The sequence below is a fragment of the Cucurbita pepo genome, chromosome 5, assembly GCF_057944985.1.
Source record: "Cucurbita pepo subsp. pepo isolate OVF chromosome 5, ASM5794498v1, whole genome shotgun sequence".
In the NCBI taxonomy this organism is placed as follows: Eukaryota; Viridiplantae; Streptophyta; class Magnoliopsida; order Cucurbitales; family Cucurbitaceae; genus Cucurbita; species Cucurbita pepo.
In genome coordinates, this window is record NC_141802.1 from 3,227,757 (window position 1) to 3,250,019 (window position 22,263).

General features: G+C 36.9%; 4 protein-coding genes across 5 annotated transcripts; 2 read left to right on the forward strand and 2 right to left on the reverse strand.

Moving 5' to 3' along the window:
- Positions 1–538: 538 nt before the first annotated feature.
- EMB2734 (ARM repeat superfamily protein) lies at positions 539–10,610 on the forward strand. Its single transcript, XM_023677738.2, has 20 exons — positions 539–2,070; positions 2,595–2,798; positions 3,449–3,553; positions 3,639–3,704; positions 3,774–3,938; positions 4,416–4,490; positions 4,581–4,735; positions 4,988–5,123; positions 5,741–5,810; positions 5,882–6,009; positions 6,111–6,167; positions 6,660–6,845; positions 6,952–7,044; positions 7,956–8,041; positions 8,127–8,193; positions 8,269–8,335; positions 8,409–8,545; positions 8,865–8,956; positions 9,064–9,130; positions 10,030–10,610. The coding sequence occupies exons 1-20, from the start codon at positions 838–840 to the stop codon at positions 10,189–10,191; spliced, it is 3,351 nt and encodes a 1,116-aa protein (XP_023533506.1). The 5' UTR covers positions 539–837; the 3' UTR covers positions 10,192–10,610.
- Positions 10,611–11,915: 1,305 nt separating this feature from the next.
- Positions 11,916–14,914, forward strand: LOC111795365 (mitochondrial dicarboxylate/tricarboxylate transporter DTC). Its single transcript, XM_023677741.2, has 6 exons — positions 11,916–12,166; positions 12,358–12,441; positions 12,983–13,044; positions 13,408–13,769; positions 14,157–14,371; positions 14,592–14,914. The coding sequence occupies exons 1-6, from the start codon at positions 12,047–12,049 to the stop codon at positions 14,646–14,648; spliced, it is 900 nt and encodes a 299-aa protein (XP_023533509.2). The 5' UTR covers positions 11,916–12,046; the 3' UTR covers positions 14,649–14,914.
- A 175-nt stretch (positions 14,915–15,089) lies between these two features.
- On the reverse strand, positions 15,090–15,836 carry LOC147792633 (uncharacterized). The gene has a single exon (XM_087123635.1). It carries the CDS (start codon positions 15,391–15,393, stop codon positions 15,211–15,213), a length of 183 nt encoding a protein of 60 aa, XP_086979761.1. The 5' UTR covers positions 15,394–15,836; the 3' UTR covers positions 15,090–15,210.
- A 2,134-nt stretch (positions 15,837–17,970) lies between these two features.
- LOC111795366 (protein neprosin) lies at positions 17,971–21,032 on the reverse strand. 2 transcript variants are annotated; one of them, XM_023677743.2, is made up of 8 exons: positions 20,773–21,032; positions 20,458–20,667; positions 20,136–20,222; positions 19,790–20,047; positions 19,543–19,707; positions 19,411–19,464; positions 19,159–19,305; positions 17,971–18,659 (listed from the first exon to the last, which is right to left on the reverse strand). In XM_023677743.2, exons 2-8 carry the CDS (start codon positions 20,632–20,634, stop codon positions 18,282–18,284), a joined length of 1,266 nt encoding a protein of 421 aa, XP_023533511.2. In that variant the 5' UTR covers positions 20,635–20,667; positions 20,773–21,032; the 3' UTR covers positions 17,971–18,281. The 2 variants fall into 2 exon arrangements, with proteins under 2 accessions (XP_023533511.2, XP_023533510.2); XM_023677742.2 differs by having other exon boundaries at positions 20,458–21,032.
- Positions 21,033–22,263: the final 1,231 nt, after the last annotated feature.

Genomic DNA, 22,263 nt, shown 5'->3' on the forward strand with positions numbered 1-22,263 from the left:
TTCTAGCTATATACGCGTGAAAATTTAAATATTTGACATTTAAATTAAAATTAATGACTTAATCATATCAAATTAGTGGTTAATTTACGATCACAAAACTCGACGTATATTTAGTATTTATTTATGAATAAGAGTGTTTTTTTAGTTCGAAAAATGAAAATTAATCTATAATTTTGGAGCAGAGAATATCGCATATTCGCTAATTAATTATTTAATAAATTTATATGATAATAGGTTAATTGAATTGTATTTATTTAATAAAATAAATAAAATAAATGTAAAATATTAATACTGAGAAGAATAATTAAAATTCCTTAAATAGCATTAAATTTATAGTTGAAATTTAATTAAAGAAAAAAAGGAACAGTCTGACTGAAGCTAAGCTGGCATGGAAATTGGGAGGAATTAATTAAAGGGTTTATTTTATGTATTAAATAAATGATTTAAGCATAAAAATAAATGCAATAGTAATGATTATTATGGAAAAAAAAAAAAATAAATATAAATATAAAAAAGAAATGCAGAGTGTAAGCTGTGCTTAGCTAGCTTTTGGCTTTTGCCCTAATCAAATCAAATCAAATCATCATCTTCCAGCCTCAGCTTCTGCCTCTGCCTCTGCGCTGCACAGCTTACGGTGTGTGTTCGCGGCGAGGGGAGGCCATAGCCCGCGTTCGTTGAGAATCTCGATCTCTGTTCATCTCCTTTTCTTTGTTTCAGCTTTGAACGTTCAACTGTGATACAAATTCAATTCAATTCAATCCAATTTCTTCTATAATTCACTGGGAGTTCTTGTTTTCAATTCAAACCCTACCCATATCTTTTACTTTTTGATCTTTAATGGATTCCCAGTCCACCCAGCTTCAGCAAGCGCAGCTTGCTGCTATTCTTGGTCCTGACCTTGCTCCTTTTGAAACGCTTCTCTCACACCTTATGTCCTCCTCCAACGAGCAACGATCGCAGGCAGAACTTGTCTTCAATTTGTGTAAGCAGACAGATCCTGATTCGTTATCTGTGAAGCTCGCACATCTCCTTCAGTTCTCTCCTCAAGTTGAGACGCGTGCCATGTCTGCTGTTTTGCTTCGGAAGCAGCTAACTCGCGATGATTCATATCTCTGGCCTCGCCTTAATCCGTCCACTCAGTCTACGCTTAAATCCATACTCTTATCGTGTATTCAGCGGGAGGAGGCGAAATCGATATCGAAGAAGTTATGTGATACGGTCTCGGAGCTTGCTTCGGGAATCTTGCCGGATAACGGATGGCCGGAATTGTTGCCGTTTATGTTTCAGTGTGTGTCGTCGGATTCCCCCAAGCTGCAAGAATCGGCTTTCTTGATATTTGCGCAGCTTTCGCATTATATTGGGGATACCTTGGTGCCTCACATTAAGCACTTGCACGGTGTGTTTTTGCAGTGCTTGACGTCTACCTCCTCGAGTACTGATGTGAAGATTGCGGCCCTCAATGCTGTTATCAGCTTCATACAGTGCTTGTCGAACTCTGCTGATCGCGATAGGTTTCAGGATTTGCTGCCACCGATGATGAGTACACTAATGGAGGCGTTGAATAATGGGCAGGAGGCAACAGCGCAAGAGGCACTTGAATTGTTGATTGAATTGGCTGGGACGGAGCCGAGGTTTTTGAGACGGCAATTAGTAGATGTAGTGGGGTCGATGTTGCAAATTGCTGAAGCTGAATCGTTGGATGAAGGAACGAGGCACTTGGCGATCGAATTTGTGATCACTCTTGCAGAAGCCAGGGAGCGGGCGCCCGGAATGATGAGAAAGATGCCACAGTTTATATCCAGGTTGTTCGCCATATTGATGAAATTGCTCTTGGATATTGAAGATGATCGGGCGTGGCATGCTGCTGAGAACGAAGATGAGGATGCAGGCGAGACCAGTAATTACAGTGTTGGGCAGGAGTGTTTGGATAGGCTTGCAATTTCTCTGGGTGGCAATACAATTGTTCCTGTTGCTTCTGAGCTGTTTCCTGGTTATTTGGCTGCTCCAGAGTGGCAGAATCGCCATGCGGCACTGATTGCAATGGCCCAAATTGCGGAGGGTTGTTCAAAGGTATAAAAGCTAGTCGTGAATTGCATCTTGTTTTTGGTAGTTTGTCCGAATCAAACATTTCAACGAGAAAGGAGTTGTTTGAGTTCACTCATTTTGTTGCCTTTTAAATCTCTTTTTGTTGAGCTCATGCTAGTGAGACATTCAACTGTTTTTAATATTGGATTGGGTGGTTGTTGAACAACAGGATTGTTGGTCCCTAGACACATTTTCTTGACATATTTGTTTGATTTTTGTGAGCGTTCAGCAAGTTGCTTACAGTTACCGCAAGCTTAAGATTCTAGTGGAATTTTACGAACCTTCTCATGATAAAAAGGTCTAATGTGAAGGCTATGCATGTATAACTTTGGCATCAATTCCTAATTTTTTTCGCCACTGATCATGGACTTGAACTTGCTACATGTTGGAATGGCTGGATTTCAGCCCACCAAACGAGCCAACAAGCTATGAATTCATTCGGTGCATTAGTTCTTAGTTCAGACTTCATTTTTCTGAAGTTTATGTTCCTCCCTCTTACTTGTTTGCAGGTTATGATAAAAAACTTGGAACAAGTGGTGGCAATGGTTTTGAACTCATTTCAAGATCCATATCCTCGTGTTAGGTGGGCAGCTATTAATGCAATTGGGCAGTTATCTACAGACCTGGGTCCAGATCTGCAAGTAAAATACCATCAGCAGGTGCTTCCCGCACTTGCTGCAGCAATGGATGATTTCCAGAACCCTCGAGTACAGGTTAGTTATAGCCATAAACTTCTGGAATATTTCCAGGTTGGTTTTGATTAGTCATGTAGTCATCATGGTAATCTTCTGGTGATGCTTTGAATTAGGACCCTTTGTTCCTATGCCTATCATGAAAAGTGGGAATCCTATATTTCCAATTTCAGTTGTCTCACGGATTGCCAAAACCTATCTATACTTGATGCCAAACAGGACTTTGGAAAACCTTAGTTATGATGTCAATCAATTTTCATAATTCTGTACTTCGATAGCTGGAAAATGAAGGGATGGTCATTCCTTGTATGAAGATTCCTCTAGTTTCTTCTTCATCATTTCTGGAATGTTTTGTTGGTCTTATTGGTTTCAATTTTATATATAGAACACGGTTAAAATAGTAGTTGCTTAAAAAGGATTTCTACCTCAAATGGGGAATTGTCACTATGTATGTAGGAAGCAACCAATGCTAAGATTTATTTTGTGCTTTTACTGTGTGTATGGTGTTTGCAACTGTTTCCTTGTTCAATGCAGAGTATGTTATTTCCAAGGATGACGAAAATTCCAAATCAATCTTTGTTTTGTTTTAATCTTGATAGCTTGTTTTTCCTTGGGAACTAGCCGGTTAGTGATGGCATATTTGTTTTTGGTTTCTCTTGTTACCTGTGCAGGCTCATGCTGCCTCTGCAGTTCTCAACTTCAGTGAAAACTGTACTCCTGATATATTGACACCTTACTTAGATGGGATAGTTAGCAAATTGCTATTACTTTTACAGGTATGTTGATAAGGAAATTTATTTATAGTATACAGTTACATTTCTAAGTACCTACTTCCTTAACGTAATATTCATTTTCTTCTAGAACGGGAAGCAAATGGTGCAAGAAGGGGCCTTGACTGCTTTGGCTTCAGTTGCTGATTCATCTCAGGTATTATTTTTAAGATATATCATGAAGTGTTCTCTGATAGATGATGATACGCTATAATGGTTTTTGTAGGAATACTTCCAAAAATATTATGATGCTGTCATGCCATACCTGAAAGCTATCTTAGTTAACGCTACCGATAAGACGAAACGAATGCTTCGTGCCAAATCCATGGAGTGCATCAGTTTGGTTGGAATGGCAGTTGGAAAAGAGAAGTTTAGGGATGATGCTAAGCAGGTAGTTACTATGACATTTGCCTGAGTTTTCAAGATTAACTTTGATCTACTTCTTTACACAGTATTTATTCTTCGTCTACATTTAATAAAATAATTAGACAAGGACATTAAATTTTGTGAAATGGACCTCACTTTAATTTTTTGGTCATATTCTGATATCCTTTTTGTGAAAAAAAAAAAAAAAAAAAAAAAAAAATAGTGAAAAATATTAGCCTTCTACCATTACTCTTGTTCTGTGGTTCTATTGTCACTGGAGCAAGTTTTATTTGTTTTTGAAAATAAACTCTATTCCTACTTTTTTATTTTTGATACAAACAAAATGATCTTTCTGTAGCCCTTTCCTCTTTCCACTTTTAACAGTTGGACTACTAGTCCAATACATATGATATATGCACCTTTTTAAAAGAAGAAATTGGATTGGTGTTGCCACTCTTTCACGCTTTCAGTATGTGACCTATCGTGCTTGTCACTTCACAAGGTTATGGAGGTGCTGGTGTCATTGCAAGGATCTCAGATGGAGGCAGATGATCCAACTACAAGTTACATGCTACAAGTATGTTTTACCTTTTGAATGGAAATTAAAAACTCTCATTGGCAAAAACACTATTTTCACGGTTAATGCTAAAAATACCTCGTGTTTCAGGCATGGGCACGACTTTGCAAGTGTTTGGGACAAGATTTTCTCCCTTATATGCGAGTGGTCATGCCTCCATTGCTTCAGTCTGCTCAGCTTAAGCCTGATGTAACCATAACATCTGCTGATTCGGATAATGACATTGAGGACTCTGATGATGATAGGTCTACACATTTTCCATGTTCATTTAATATTTCGTTTCATTTGACAATGAGGTTATGCAATATCGAGTAGCACTTCAAATTTGTTTGTCTTCCCTTTGCCCCTTTCCCAATGTTATTGATGTTAAAAGTATATCAATAAATATTTTTCATCGGACGGTAGACAAGCTGGATATTAATTGTCTACTGTACTGTCGTATAGATCTGTATTTGACTGACTTTTAATATTCTGGTGATGTTTCAATGTTTTTGCAGTATGGAAACCATTACTCTTGGGGACAAAAGAATAGGAATCAAGACTAGTGTGCTTGAGGAAAAAGCTACAGCTTGTAACATGTTGTGTTGCTATGCAGATGAGTTGAAGGAAGGATTTTTTCCATGGATTGATCAGGTGTGTATTAACGGCAGTATTTGGATTTATTTAATAGAAAGATAAGAAATATTATTCATAAAATTAAGGAAGTGGTACAGAGGGATGTAGGGAGTCTCTCAGATCCTTGGCAGGGAACTGTCTACCAAGTTTTAAATGAGAAATGATCTACATCTTTATTCACCTTTCCTTCAATTCATATAATAATGGTGGGAGCAGGGTGGTTTGAGACAATGAAAACGCTCACATTGCACTACTATTTTCCTTTTTTTGTTTCTTTCTTCATCTCGAGTTTAGCAACAAGTAAGATGTAGAGAGTCGAACCTCTGACTTCTTGGTTGAGGGTATATAACTTAATCCGTTAACCTCATATTTGTATTCAAGATTATTGTATGTAGGTGGTAATGTCTTTTAGCATCTATTTAGGTTGGTCAATAGTAGTAAGAACATCTAATGTGGCTTGCGGTCTTTTATTGGACTGAGATGAATTAAGTTTACCCATCACAGTGGAGAACCCGATGTATGGGAGAATAATCTTTACACTTGAGTACCTCTTTATCAAATGCCTGAGAAAAGTTGTTCTAAGATTAACTTCAAAAAATAGAAAGCTTGAAAGATGTCTTACTTGTTTTGTGCAGGTTGCTCCCACCTTAGTCCCACTTCTTAAATTTTACTTCCATGAAGAAGTCAGGAAAGCAGCTGTTTCAGGTGCGAAATTGTGTGCCTTTGAACTCTTATTACAATTTCCTATATCCGATTGTGGTTCTGTTCTTTTCTAGCAATGCCGGAGCTTATGCGATCTGCAAAGTTAGCTGTTGAAAAGGGCCTTGCTCAAGGACGTAATGAGACCTATATAAAACAGCTGTCAGATTATATAGTTCCAGCTTTAGTTGAAGCTTTACATAAGGTATTATTTTGTTATTAATTAAAGTCCTGTATTTTGGGGAAAAAAAAAATCTTCTACTAGTCCTTTAGTTATTTAATTTTCAACTTCCAAATATTGTGCAGGAGCACGATACAGAGATTTGTTCAAGTATGCTGGAGGCATTAAATGAATGCTTACAGGTTTGACAAAAACTAGTTTTCTATCAGATTCTGAAACTTTATGATAATAAGGTGCACCGTTGCATCCAACATGTAGTAGAGGAGAGGATTAAACTTAAAAAGATAAAGAAACAAAGATCTAACGCTTTTAGTTTCCCTACTTGTTACCCAAACTAAGTTGTTGGAGCTTCATTATTTTTTCATATCCTAGCTTTACAAAGATAACAAACTATGTTATTCTTGTTCGAGACTATTCTCTACAGTGTTTTGAAGCAATTTATCAATACTTAGCCATTCATTTTGCTTACACACATGTTTTAACCATTGTTCTCCTTTTCTGGTTCTGGTTAGTTGGAGATTGCTTTCGCAAGTCTCCTAACTCAGACTTTAAGTCATCCACCCTCTTCTTGTGTGTAGTTGTTCCTATTCAAGACAATTATTTCTTATCAAATGAAAAACGTTTTTTTATTGCCTTCACGGAAAGGTAACTATTGTTGATCGCTTCACATTCAGATATCTGGACCACTTCTTGATGAAAGGCAAGTCAGGTCTATAGTTGATGAGATAAAACAGGTGATCACTGCCAGTTCAAGTAGAAAAAGAGAGAGAGCAGAGAGGACTAAGGCAGAGGATTTTGATGCAGAGGAGGGGGAATTGATTAAAGAGGAAAATGAACAAGAGGAAGAAGTCTTTGATCAAGTAAGTTGTCTCAATCTGAAGATTGCTATATTTATTTCAGAAGTCCATTTTACATCCCACTCGGTTTCGAGACCTTGTTTATTTATGGACTGTATCATTGATTCAGGTCGGTGAAATATTGGGAACTTTGATCAAAACATTCAAAGCGTCTTTCTTGCCTTTCTTTCAAGAGCTGTCTACATATCTAACACCTATGTGGGTAAGTTCCAGAAAATTGGGCAGATGTTTCTACTTTGTCATGAGTGGAAGTTTTTTTTTCAGTTATATCTAATTGTTCAAATAACTGTATAGACTTTGTTTTGACTACTATTGATCATAGAGCCAATTGGATTTGGCTGATTATTTCTTCCTTCAAGTAGTATATGGGCCTCATCTTGAAAATAATGTAAAGTTGTCAAATTGGCATTTTGGTAATTGAAAGGAATGAAGTTTGAACTTGTTGACTCTAATTTGGACAAAGAACTTTCAAGACTTGGTCTCTGGTTGGTTTGAATTAGTTTGGAGAATTTCTTAAAGGTGGGAGAGCACATTCCTCTCTTGCTCATTAACCTTTTTTTGTCTGTTCTTCCATGTACTTCGGATAATGGAGGGCAGTCTCATTTGTTTGTTAAAGCTGTAAAGAATGATGTAATTCTCCGAATGAGAGAGGAGAAAAGATTGGTTGATTTAACCAATCGTCTGAACAGAAGTTGGAAAGGATGTTGAAATTTGTAATGTTTCTTCAACTTTCTGAATACCCACGGTTTCTTTTGAGTAAGAACCTCTTTTAGTGGAGTTGGTTATACCTTCAATTACTCCTGATGGTGTAACATTAGTTTGTGATACAAGAATTTAGGTATATAGGACTTCTTGTTTATACTTTCACACACTTTCCGACTCCCTTGTCAGTCGATCTGAAATTTTTGTTTATTGACTGGAAGTGGCAAGAAATGGGTGTGAGACCCTTGAGGACTGAACGTCTTACCTCAGAACTGATAACAATTGTATTAAAACAATGTAATTTCCATAGATTATTGAGTTATAAAAGTTAACTATTTTAATTCAGTATAAGCCTAGTTTTTGTGGTAGTTTATGTTGTCTTTTGTTCAACTTGTTTGGGTGAAAATGCAGGGGAAGGATAAGACGCCTGAAGAAAGAAGGATTGCAATTTGCATCTTTGATGATGTTGCAGAGCAGTGTCGTGAAGCAGCGCTGAAGTAAGCTTGCTTTGCTTCATTATTTCTTTGAAACCATGTTTACAAACAAAAACCTATCATTATCTGGCTTCTTGTTATGCAACAGATATTATGATACATACCTTCCCTTCCTACTGGAAGCTTGCAATGATGAGAATCCTGATGTCAGACAGGTGTGTACTTACTCACAGTGTTAATTTGCTGGGTTTAGATATTTTCCTTCTCATTGAATTGTATGATTTTTTTAGGCTGCTGTGTACGGGCTTGGTGTCTGTGCAGAGTTCGGTGGATCTGTGTTTAAACCACTTGTTGGAGGTAACTTTATATACATTTCTCAGGAAAGATTGTGTTTTGGACAGAATATCAATTTTTTAGTGAATTTTTGCAGAGGCTCTGTCACGGTTAAATGTTGTGTTACGACATCCTAATGCTCTACTTCCTGAAAATGTAATGGCATATGACAATGCTGTTTCGGCTCTGGGGAAAATTTGTCAATTTCACCGTGACAGTATTGATTCGGCTCAGGTAATATTTATTTTTTCTAACCATGAATATACCACTGTATGTGAGAGCCCTAACTTTCCTGTTATTTTGAGATTATGGGCAGTCCCCAAAATAAGAATTACATTTCCACTTTTTCTGATGTGTGAAAAATGCACTCAACTACGAAATTTTAGTCACTTATCCTGTTCCTGCTTGATATGCAGATAATAAATTCTTAAATTTTTCCTTATGTTATCCATGCTCCTAGAAACATGTGTCAAACCTTTCAAAGCTTTTTACAGGACTCAATGGATACTCGATTTTTTGTCTCTCATTCACAAGCTGTGTACGGTTTTGACAGGTTGTTCCAGCATGGTTAAACTGCTTACCAATAAAAGGTGATTTGGTTGAAGCAAAAATTGTGCACGACCAGCTTTGTTCTTTGGTAGAGAGGTAGGTTTATCTGCTACTATCCCCTCCCCATTTTAGTATTGGTAACTCTTATCTTTTCTTTATTCTAATTGTTACAGCACTATACTAAGTTAGTTTTATTTGCACAGGTCGGATACGGAAATTTTGGGCCCAAATAATCAATATCTTCCCAAAATAGTTGCTGTTTTTGCCGAGGTCAGTTGGAAATTTAATCGGTTTATCATATTTCACAGTAACAAAGGACTTTTGAATTATAAATGAACTTTGACCAGATGAATAGAGTGCCTCCATTCATTCCCTAAATATTCGAAGTCTTAAAAGAAAACACAGAATTTCTGTTTTGAATGTGAGCAAGATCTATGGCAGAACATGACACTCTGAGCCTTATTTGGTCTTATTAAGAATGAAAAGAGCCTGTAGTTCTTATCCTAACCGCACTCACGATCCATTCAATATGGCTTTAGAGAACGGTAGACATTTCATAAGAGGGGTACTTATTTCATGCCTGCCTGTATTATTTGATTGGGATCTGAACGAAAAGTTTGTTAAGAGGGCCGAATGATGTTAGCTGAGCATTTTACTGCTGCATGAATCAATCTATAACCTGCAAGAGAACACAAAAAAAATGGATGATAGGATAACAATTGTTTCCACGATAAAAATGGGTGCTATCAATCTCTTAAGAAGTGATTGAATCTAGGATGTTGTTTTCTGACTGCTATGTTTTATATTGAGCCATGTATATCTCAAATCAATGAGTCGATGGAAATGCTCCTCATGGTGAAAACCACTGCAAGTCCAATCCCTCGATTGATTCTGTATTCTTTGTTACTTTATGATGTTGTATAAAGAGAATGGATCGATTTAACATACCTTGATTGGACAATTGGAAGTGCTCGATTGAACCAAGCACATGCTAACTTGGTTGATACCCAAAAGATAGATAGCGACCCTCCAACAATAATTGTTCATCGTGGCCTGTCTGTTTTGTAGTAGCAAAAGCAGCGAGATGCTACTTAGTGCACGTTTAGATAACGTGCGACAATGCTTCGTGCACCCATTATTTTAACTCGAGGGACTAATTGCATGTGCAGGTTCTATGTGCGGGGAAGGATTTAGCTACAGAGCAAACTGCAAGCCGAATGATAAATTTATTGAGACAGATGCAACAGAATCTACCGCCGTCTACCTTGGCCTCAACTTGGTCCTCCTTGCAGCCCCAGCAACAACTTGCTTTGCACTCTCTCCTCTCATAGTAGCATCTTAAAAGGTGACACTCTGGATCTTGCTGCTGCCCCCGGGAGGATGCTACACTTTTTTCTGTCCTTGTTTGTGTGAAATATATTCGTTCCCATTCTTTGCCATAAAATGCTCTCAAGCATGAGTTTTGTCTAGTCTCTTACAGGGAGAGGCATCATTGTCATTTGATGAGTGGAAATCATCGTTGCTGCTGAAAATGAACGTGTAAAAAAAAAAAAAAAGTGTATATTTCATTTGTTTAATTCCAAGTGGGTCGGGCCCGAGGAGAGGTCAATGTGGTCTTCTAGTTGCCGCGGAGGCAATGCTTTTACAGTTTTGTTTTGGTTCTATTAACTCAGTATCATTGTCATTATAAATTTTGGTCGCAGTTTAAGTTGAAGCATGCATCAATGAATTTTGTGATTGTGTTATGTTACTTTGATTTGTTTTCAATTTTGTTTCCAATTTAATTATAATTAACTAATAATAATTTAGTTAATTCTTATAAATTTATTTAATTTTTAGAGTATAGCATTTGTAATTAATTCTTCAAATTGCTTATTGTAATGTTTATTTATAATTAAAAACTTTATATAATTTTATTAAAACCATTTATTTTAAGATAATTATTAAAATTAATTACTAAATAAACTAAAAAATTTAAAACGTAGGAAATATTAGTTATTTATATGAAGAACACGAATATTAACAAGACCAAAACGCCACATGAATATCACAATCCCTCGAAAAATTATATAGCATACCACGTTTCATGCTACTATCGGAATAATTCATTAAATTTTAGATTACGATTTTATCCAATATTTATTGTTAATATGTATTAAATTAAATTAAGTTATGCATGTAACATAACAAAGATTTTCATAAACCTTTTTATAAGTGTGTGGAAACCTTCCCCTAGCATACGCGTTTTAAAGCCTTGAAGGGAAGCTCGAAATGGAAAGTGCGTTTTAAAGCCTTGAGGGGAAGCTTGACAAGAATGTAATTTATTGTGATGTCTTATATTGGTTGGGGAGGAGAACAAACCATATTTATAAGGGTGTGGAAACCTTCTCCCAGCAGACACGTTAAAGCGTTAAGGGTTTTAAAGCCTTGGGGTGAAGCTGGAAAGGGAAAATATGTTTTAAAGCCTTCGGGAAAACTTGAAAGGAAAAGTCGAAAGAGAACAATATCTACTAGATGGACGTGGGCGGTTACATTTATTATTTAATTTTTAAATTATATTTGATTTCACATAATTTTATATTTCTAAAAAATCCCAAGTATAGTGATTTAAAAATATATTTAAGTTTTTTAAAAAATTATTAACACCTTTCAATATTTGAAAGCATTGAAATAAAAATATTATGGTTAGTGTTATCTTTTAAAAAAAATACTTAACATTTAAAAAAATTAAAAAAAAATTATTACTGTCCATATATAAAAATTATTTATTAACATTTTAAGAAAATGAAGTGATATATCAGATATAAATAAAACTATAAACTATTTTGTAATTTTGTAATTTTGTAATGTGAATTTTTAAAAATATAAAATATATTAAGGACATATTACAAACAAAATAAAAAAAAATTAGGTTAATTAGATATAAAATTAAAATTTTAAGAATTCAGTAAATAAAAATTGAAAAAATAAAAAAAAATATATATTAAAAATATAGGAATGAAATAATATTATTATTTATAATGTTTTGTAAGAGATGGAGGGAAGAAAGGACAAAATGGTTTGAGGCTGAGGAACGAAAGGAAACGACGGAAAGATATAAAAGTTGAGCCATTAATTTTGCCGAGAAGAGATTCAAGAGAATCCACCACCACCACCACCTCCCTCCTCCACTTCCTCCTCTCATCAATGGCTGACGATAAGAAGTCCAAGTCCGCCGGCGTTTGGCCCACTGTCAAGCCCTTCGTTAATGGCGGCGCCTCTGGAATGCTCGCCACCTGCGTCATCCAACCCATTGATATGGTCAAGGTGCTCTACCTCCTTCATCCTCTGCTTTTCCTCCTCTTCCTTTTCGTTTTTCTTGCCAATGGCTTTCTTCATGGCTTCTGTATGCTTCACTTCCCCTTTCTTCGCATGCTGCTTCGTTATGCTGTAATTGACGTTTCTGCCTTCCTGTTCTTGGTGTTCTTTGTACTCCTGCTTTGGTCGGCTTCTCTTAGGTGAGGATTCAACTTGGTCAAGGATCGGCTGCTCACGTTACAAGAACTATGCTCAAGGAGGAGGGGCTTGGTGCGTTTTACAAGGTTTGCATACTCGCAATCTGTGCTTAAAACTGTTCTTTCTTTCTTTCTCTGTTTCTTCTATGGTATAGTTATTACAATATCTTTCAAACTGCTATTATTATTATTGTTGTTGTTATACTGCTTGCATTGAGCGTTGAATTTTTCCTTCGCTTTGGTTAATTCCTGATAGCAAATTGATGTATCGATCGCTATACTTCATACCATCTCTTGTTAATCTAGTATTAATCTACTGATTCCGATCATTCAGGAATGTCTTTGTTCCGGAGTACCGTTGTGTTGTGTTGTGTTTTGCTGAACTATTCATTTCTTGCAACTATTGATTTATGTAGAGACTACTGGTGTAACAATTGAGGAGTTACTAAAAAGTTCAATGGATGTTTGACATATTTCGATGTTCTTGTAAATTAGGACTTTGTCCAAGTTGAATTTCTGTTGGGGATTTGTTTACAACTTTCTTGGTTGATTTAATTCTTCTGGTGAGGTAGTGCCCGACACATAGTTTTGTGGATTATATCTTGTCTAAACTTCATTTTCCAATCAGGGGTTATCTGCTGGACTGCTCAGACAAGCTACGTATACTACAGCAAGGCTTGGATCTTTTAAGTGAGCTCATTACAAAACTAGAATTGAACACCTCTGGATTCATACTCGTGAGGCTGTGATTTTACTTCCAACGTTTGATCTTATTAGCGTCCACATAGTTTCTGAAAGAACTTTGAGGAAAATTGCACTTTTTAGTCCCTACATTTTAGGAAAGATTGCTTGGTTCCTATAGTTTCTGAAGGAAATTACTTTTATGTTAAACTCATCAATACCATGCTGATATAATAACTATCTAAGATTACTGGAGTTAAATTGTCACGTTCTAAATTACAAGGACCAAGTAAAATCTTCCTGCATTGTTTTTCTGGTTTGGTTTGTATATATGGTTAATCATACAGTTGTTTTTCTCCATTTCTCCCCTAGGATATTGACAATCAAAGCAATTGAAGCCAATGAAGGAAAGCCCCTTCCACTGTATCAGAAGGCCTTATGTGGGCTTACAGCCGGTGCTATTGGAGCATCTGTTGGTAGTCCAGCAGACTTGGCTCTTATTCGCATGCAAGCAGATGCGACCTTACCAGCTGCCCAGCGTCGGAACTATAAAAATGCCTTTCATGCACTATATCGCATTCTTGCAGATGAGGGGGTTTTGGCTCTTTGGAAAGGTGCAGGCCCCACTGTTGTTAGAGCAATGGCATTGAACATGGGAATGCTTGCCTCATATGATCAAAGTGTGGAGTTCTTCAAGGATAACCTTGGATTTGGTGAAGCTTCTACGGTGTTGGGTAAGATTGCTTTTGAATGCTATAAGCTGATGCCAAGTGCCTGTTTTTGCAATTTTTTAATAGACTTGAGCTTTCTGTATTTTAATTTCTTTTGATCAAACAATTACTTTACGCTATCTTCTTTTATCTCCCAACCTATTTAAACCTGAGAACTCATCATTTTGCTATCTCTTTCTTAGTTATCATTTATTCATATCTTATTCACATGCGCACAGTTTGACACTGTTGGAAGAAAAATATTTGCTTAGCATAATCATTGTTGGTCATTAAGTGATTTGGTTCCTATTTTCTATGGAGTGATAGATAGATGTTTGTTTATCTTTTTGTTTCTTGGTAATTTTCCTTTAACGATTATTTATCGATTTATTTATTTCCTGTTGTCCTTAGCTGCCAGTATGGTGTCGGGATTCTTTGCTTCAGCGTGTAGTCTACCCTTTGATTATGTGAAGACTCAAATTCAGAAAATGCAACCTGATGCTGAGGGAAAATTTCCCTACTCTGGTTCTTTAGATTGTTCCATGAAAACTCTCAAGGCAGGAGGGCCGTTCAAATTTTACACTGGATTTCCAGTGTATTGCGTCAGAATTGCCCCCCATGTCATGGTATATCTCTGTCTTTTTCTTGTGTGCTTTAGAAAAAAAAAAAAAAGAAAACCCCACAACCATGGAGACTTGATGGAAAGTGAGAAAATCGTGAATTATCGTAGTACCAGCCGTTGGTGTAGCATGGGCTTCTGCCTCATGATCCATTGATGTTGGTACCATATTTAAGAATCAGCTAATTAACTAAACTAAACTGAATGTTGGGTTCTTGATGGTGCAGATGACTTGGATTTTCCTAAACCAGATTCAAAAGGTGGAAAAATCCTATGGGTTATGAAGGACTGGCCGGTTGATGGAGATCCTTTCCAAGTTACTTATTTTTCGTTCTTTGGTCGTGTTGTAATCTAACTTTCTTTGAATACAGATTTCCAGACTCGAGTTTAAAAGCAATATAACCTTGTCTTTCTGTGCAAATGTGGTTCAAAGGTCAAGCATGATTGCAATAGGGGGAAGATATAGTATTACTTCTGTAATATGAATGTACCAGATTCTCACTGGCAAAAACCATGGAATTCATAATAACCCCTGTAAGAGTTCTTTAAACTATGCCCTTGCCAACTCCATTTTTATCGACTCTATGTTTGAAATTAGCATGGGGAGTATGCTGCTGATCTGCAAAAGTGAGTTGTTCATATTTTCTTTGCCAACATGATAGTTTAATGTTCCCTGTTATGTTACGAGGTCTATATTATCAGGCTAAGACAATCCCATCAACATGTATAAGAAAGAATATAGCTTCATTAAATGAAGTAATCAAATTGTAGAAGATATACAATCAGATGCAAGTAAAAGCATGACGATGACACCAACAGAAGCAATGCCAAGAGGGGAATTAAAGTTTAAAGGAAGTAAGCAAAAACAAGTCCAGATAGAGAAGCAAAGAAGGAGGAGTAAATAAGAGAAGCATCTGAGGCAGGAGCAGGAGCAGGAGCCTCAGAAGGAGCAGCAGCTTGGGCCATGGTGCCGGCAAAGGCCACCAACACCAGCAGCACCAGGAAAAGCTTCAACTTCATTGCTTCCATTGCTGAATGAATGATGTGTTGTGAGATTTGCAGACCTTTCCCTCCTGGCTTTGGGCTGCTGTTGAATTAAAGAAGAACAGTGGGCGTGGGCGTGGGCTTTGAGAGGGGGAAGAAGAGCCTATTTATGATGCACATTCCTGAAAGCCAAGCCCCACAACTCGAGAGGCTGAGACAGGTACAGGGTGGTTTTGGTTGGTTGCTTTGCCTTACAATCCGCACCTATCTGTGTGGGTCTCCTTGTTTTGCTGTCTCTGTCTTTTTTTCCTTTTTCCACGTGAGCTTTACAGTCCCTCATTCTTAGCCTGTTTTCTCCACGCCCCTAAATCAGGTACTGAAATGAAATACCAAGTTATCTCGTTTTTCTTTGCTAATTAAAGATCCTTTTTTTACAATGAAAAAATGATAATAACAGCTTTTTATTAACATGTGTGGTCTTTTGTAGGGGTGTACACCCAACCCGGAAACTCGAGAACCCAACCCGACCCAACTCGAAATATAAGGGTTGGGTTGTGTTGGATTTCGTGTTTGGGTTTAGTCCATTTTTTTTAACCCGATCTGATTTGGGTTGGGTTCGGGTACCAAAAGAAAATGATTGGGTCGGGCACTCTTTTGTCTTCTCCTCTTTTTCTATTTTATTTATTTATTAGAAATAACTATGCGATTATTCTTCTTGCTACTTTGGTAGGACTTTACAAGAAGTTTAATTTTATTTAGATGATTTTGAATTGAATCACGTAAAAATGACTATAAATTACTAACGAGTTTTTTATACTTATAGCCGAGACACAGATAGGTGCCACTACACTTGGAGACGAGCATGCTTGTTTTACCGGCCATGTATGCTTGATCTACCTTTGGAAACGAGCTCTCTCGTCTACCTGCTGATTTAGTACACTTGTTCTACCGGGTATGTATACTTGACCTACCTTATTATGTTTCGGAGTCTCGAAAGAAGTCTAGATTAGTTCACATAGGTTTATAAATTATACAAAAACTTCCCTCATTTAAGTATAATCTTGAATGGTTGGATGGAAAGCATATAGATCCGAACCCACATTCAATTCAATGGATCCACTGTTTTCATTTTATGAACAATTTGAAGCATAATCTCTTCCTTGTTCTTCACTTTTTTGTACATTGATTTTCAATGTCTTTAATTGTAATGGAAGATGTCAAATCTTCCATCAACCAAAAAAAAAGGTTGCCGCCATACTTATTCCTTTCCCTTAAGAGGTGACATTCTACCTTTTTCCCTTTATAGCTCCTCACGAGTCGCCCAATTTCAGAGCCTTTAGAAAGTAAAGAAAGGATGAAACTGAGTAAACAATACTATTAATTAAAAAAGATTTAACTTTTAAAAGTATTCTCTTTTAATTTTTCAAAAATTTAATTAATAAATACAAACTTTTTTAAAAAAATCAGAACTTAAAAACTTTTTTAAAAAAATCAGAACTTAAAAACTTTTTTAAAAAGTTTAAAATACTTTTAGTACATGGATGGATGAAAATGTTATGAAAATACCTCGTAAACTTTTAAATTACATTAATATCCTTAAACTTAAGAAAAAATGTTTAATTTTTTTTTAACCGAGAGTTCTTTTAAAATTTAAAAGAGATATTATCTTTAAAGTGTAGATGAAGAATTTTTATCTATATATTCATTAAAAAACATTTTTTATAAAGGTTAAAAGTTAAAAGTTCATAGACATTTTTTAAATGAGTATTAACGGTAAAAATGATTTTAAATTTTTTTAAAAAGTTAAAAGATACTGCAATAAAGTTCTAAGGCTATTTTTTAAATATCTTTGCAAGACCAAAACATGGTGTAAAAAAGTGAAAGCCTTTGTTTTCACTTTCTCCCAAATACACGGCTTACCAACCCCGCTCAACATTCTCGGATAACAATCGACTTAAGGGTCAAAGGCAAATCAATCGTTCAATTTTGTAAACTAATCAAGACTACAATTGAAAAAAGAGAGATGAATAGAGAGGAATAACCCTTTGATGAAGGAACATGAAACCATTCTAAACAAAGGTACGAGAATAGGTTGATGGCAATGAAGCAGGTGAAAGTAGGTAAAGTAGTTGAAATTTTCAAGCGGTTTCAAATCTAACCAAATTCCAAGTACAAGGGTATTTTTTAAACAAAGTACCAATAACTTTCATCCACAATTATCTATAAAAATATTTTTTTAACTTTTTTTTCTTTTAGTTTTAAGGATAATATATAAACTTTTGACCATTTTGATTAAAAAATGAAGAAAGTTGGGGGTAAAAAAAAAGATTACAACACCCAAGATTTACAGAGTGGTTGGGAGGTGGAAGAGAATGGCAGGGAAACTCAAAAGGCAAACTCTACAAATAAAAAAAATAAAAAGATTCCTTAAGAACAGAAACTAAAAGCAGGCAAAAGCTTAAAGAAGCAGCCAGCCAACAATTTCAAACAGAGTATTAATGGCAGCTTGCAAGTGGGGGATGGCCCCAACTTTAAGCCTCATGTGGTGTGGTGGGGAGCGCACAGCGCATTGTCACCCCCCCACTCACACTCACCTTTCCACTCTCAAAAGTTTCCATCATCTTTAACCAAAAAACAAAGGCTTTCATCAGTTCATCCATTGATTAACAACCATCCCCTCTTAGAGAGGAGTAAACTACAAACAAAACAAAACAAAGTGCAGCTTCACAAAGGCTTTGTTCCTTTCAAGCTTTTTAAGTGCCTAAAACTACTTCACACTACAGAGGAGAGCTCATATTTTACCTTTCTACCCCAACCCCACATGATCAAGGAGGTGTATACAAAGGAGAGAGAAGGAATTTCACTACCTTTTGAATGCATGTTACAGGAGTGAGAGAGAGAGAGAGAGAGAGAGTTACATTGATGTGTAGTGGTCATGGGCAGTTTTGGTTTCTGCCAGGGCCTCCATAGTAAAAGTAATGGCCCCAATCTCCATTGCTGCCAGTTTGAACATCATAGCAGTTTGATTGCTCTGTAAAGGTACCGATCCCTTTGGGGGCTTTGAGATTGTTTGAGCTGTCAACGACTTGAATGTTCCTGAAATAACTCGACTTCCCGAACCCCTCTTCTGGAAAATGACCACTTCCCATCTGGGTTGAAGTGTGCAATCCATCAGGCTCTGAATTCACAACCTCCCCTCCCCACTCGACCATCGAGGCACTGTCGGCCAGGTACGAGAATAGGAAAGATGGCCAATATCCCAACACGTAGTCATTGCCAAACTGCATCCACCAGTGTCCTTCACTTGGATCCTACACAAGTTTTGTCATCTCAAATCTCAATCATCTACAACAAACAAACTACTCAATATCAATATTACTTTCACTGATTATAGTTTACCTCTCCCTAACAAACCCGTTTTAAAAATCTTGAGAGAAAATCTAAAGGGAACAATATTTGCTCACGGTGGGCTTGTGCTCTTACACTATATGTCAATCAAAAATACTTCGCTAAGCCACCCATGTGGGTTCTTCATATATTAAAAGCTCAAGTTGGAGGAAATGACAAGAGAATCTTCGGTCTCAACCACTGCGATTTTTTTCGATTCCGACCCTTTTCTCATAAATTATACGTGTGGGTATTATTCTAACACCTAATGTGAAAACCCCATCTCAGCAGGACAATGTTCTCAAAATGATCACATGCACTTATCTTTGCACAGTCAGTTTCATTTGTCTTTTAGCATTTAACACAATTGTCGATGTTTCAATTTTTCTTTTCTGAGTTGTCCAAGTGAAGTTTGTCACTTACCTTCCAGATAAGTATGCTGATATCATACTGGGGACTTCGAAATGCAGACACAGGCGAGATGCTTGCTCCCATGGCTATTTCGCTGTTCACTTGAATAAACCCTGAGCAGAGGAGGTTATAGCAACCTGTGGCTTGATATGCATCGCTCTGAAAACACCATTCATCGTCATTAGAACAATGATATGGAATTGGAAGAATAAAACTCAAAGATTCAATGACAATATATTCATCACAGAAGCAAATCAATCTTACAGTCCAGTAAGTGAAAAGTCTTGTGTTGTTATCGCCATACAGATCTGGACTGACCTGTTGTCATAAACAATCAATTATGAGCAACAACTATTATTGGATAAGCCTTTTGGTATCAATGAGTACCCATAGTACCTGCCAGCCAGCTTCAATACTATTAAGATCTTGACCAAAAGAGCCTCCTAATATCCATAACTGAGACAAGCTAAACTCATTAGGCTGCTGTATTTTGGGCTCCCAGACGTTGATTGTTGCCTTTGCTCCATAAAACTTATCTCCTTCCACATAAGCTATTGCGTGCTAAGCAGCTCCGAAGGGAACACCATGATATCAGAACTAAACCATAAGAAGACTGAGTGTATTCAAAAGAGAAAAGAATTACCTGATGACCACTTTGGTTAATTAGATCAGGATCTGCAGACCTCGGTTGAGGAATGCTTCTATGTCTTTTCTTTCCATATCTTTTGGCAGAGCTTGCTCTTAGAACATCATCTTCCTTGGTTCTTCTAATAGGAATGGTGTTTTCTGGGCACCTTCCATTTGTATGCCACAGTTGATTGATGGGGTTTGTTCTTTCTTTAGGCTTCTCGGACACCTTGCTCTCATCAAACAGCCCTTCTGGGTGGTAAGTAGGCCTCGTCTGATATACCAAACAAGTGTTCAATGAATTTCAGGACAGATATATGAAGAAATACTTCAAGTAGCTGCAAAAGCTAAGAAGAACAAACCAGAATTTTGTGATCTTTGAGGAAAGGATGATCAAAAGCGGGTTGATTAGAAATGTGGACACAATCGATTATATCCCCATCTGGACTCTGCTTGAACATCACAAGAACAGTCATAATCAGATCAGAATAACAAATCAAGAGAAACATGAACACTGAATTGAAAGCTGCAATACTCGATCGATTGAAAGGGGGCTATACTCGTAGCATACATTATTAAAACTAAAAGAATGATACTCGATTACTTTCTCGCTATCTTCAAAGTATTCCGAAAAGCAAAAACCAAAACATCTTTTAGAGGGAGAAAGTAAGAGAGAGAAGAAACCTCGATTGTTTTCAATGGAGGCTTGTTTATACGCCTGAGATGCTTCTGAACTTCAAGCTGCTGCATGGAAGGGGATAACCGAGCGGCGAGGGACAGACAGATCAGACACCACAAAGAGAAAATCAGCACCGGACCTCTCCCGGCAGCCGTCCCTCTGCCAATCTGAGCAGGAACCATTTGGTGGAATCCGCCCAAATGCCAAAAAATCCACTGATCCAAAGTGAAATTAGCTAACAGCGAGTGAATCCAAGTGGAAGAACAAAGCTCGAGCACAAACACAAGCCCAAAAACTTCACAAAATGACGATCCACCTACCAGCTCGCGCGCTCTCTCTCTCTCTAAATCAGCTTTATATGGAATGTAACGTATGTTTCCATCGATCCTACTTTCTCAATAAAAAGTGGGAATTCACCAGTCAGCCATTGCCATTGCCATTGCCATTTCTTTTCTTGCAAAATCCAAAAGAAAACAAAAAAAAAAAGGAAAAATGGAGGCGGATGCGGTAAAGATCACTCTTATATTATATCATCTTGATTGCACGATGACGAGAGAGAAAATGATGAAAGTGACTGAACCAAAGTTCTACACCATTGGGTCTTTCATGAATTTTATACACATTGCAAGTATTAAAATATCATATTAATCAAATTATTCCATAAATACATCACAGTATCTTCTAGAGCTGAGCTCGTTGTCGAGGATTGTTGGGAGTGAGTTCCACCTTCTAGAAGCCCGCTTACTCCGAAATTTAGACAAAAATAGAATTGTGATGCTGGAATTGTGGGTAGAGACGGGCGATATTTTAGTAGGTAAATTAACGCCTCAGATGGCGTAAGAATCATCGTATGCCCTCGAAGATAGATTATTACGAGCCATACTTGGCATTCAGGTATCTACTTCAAAAGAAACCTATCTAATAGGTGGTAGGGGTCGAGTTACCTGTTAATTTAGGGAATGATCATGGGTTTATAAGTGATGAATACTACGGGGCCTTTTGGGTAAAGCCCAAAGCAAAGTCACTCGAGCTTATGTTCAAAGTGGACAATATCATACCATTGTGGAGATCCGTGATTCTTAACACTTGTAAGCTATCTGGTTACGAAGAACAACAGATTGAATAGGACAAAAACAACCAAACGAGCCATATCGACTATTGTACTAGCCAAGCTAGCTCAATATCATACCATTGTGGAGATCCGTGATTCCTAACACTTATAAGCTATATTGATCATTGTACTAGCCAAGCTAGCTCATATCATACCATTGTGGAGATCCGTGATTCCTAACACTTGTAAGCTATACAAACCACTGTACTAGCCAAGCTAGCTCAATATCATACCACTGTGGAGATCCGTGATTCCTAACACTTGTAAGCTATCTGGTTACGAAGAACAACAAATTGAATAGGATAGAAACAACCCGACGAGCCATATCGACTACTGTACTAGCCAAGCTAGCTCAACCAAGACTCTAACAATAGATTAAACAAGAAAATCGTACAAATTCATTAAATTATTTTCAACCATTCGAGGATGATTGAGTGAACGGGAAAGGGAGGTGTCTCGGCTCTCGTCGTTGAATATCTTCCTAAAAGTACAAGGACAAAATGGGAAATGAATATTTTTTTAGGGTCGGGTCGAAGAGCTAAAACAAAAGGTTGGTGAATTTTTTATTTTAAGTAGATTAAAAAATGTTCTTAGCTTTTAATTAATATTATTTGTTAAAAATTACAGGCATCCCAAAAAGAAAAATGGAATCCTATGCTAAACTTGCAGCACTTTAGTATTTTATTATTAATGAATACGA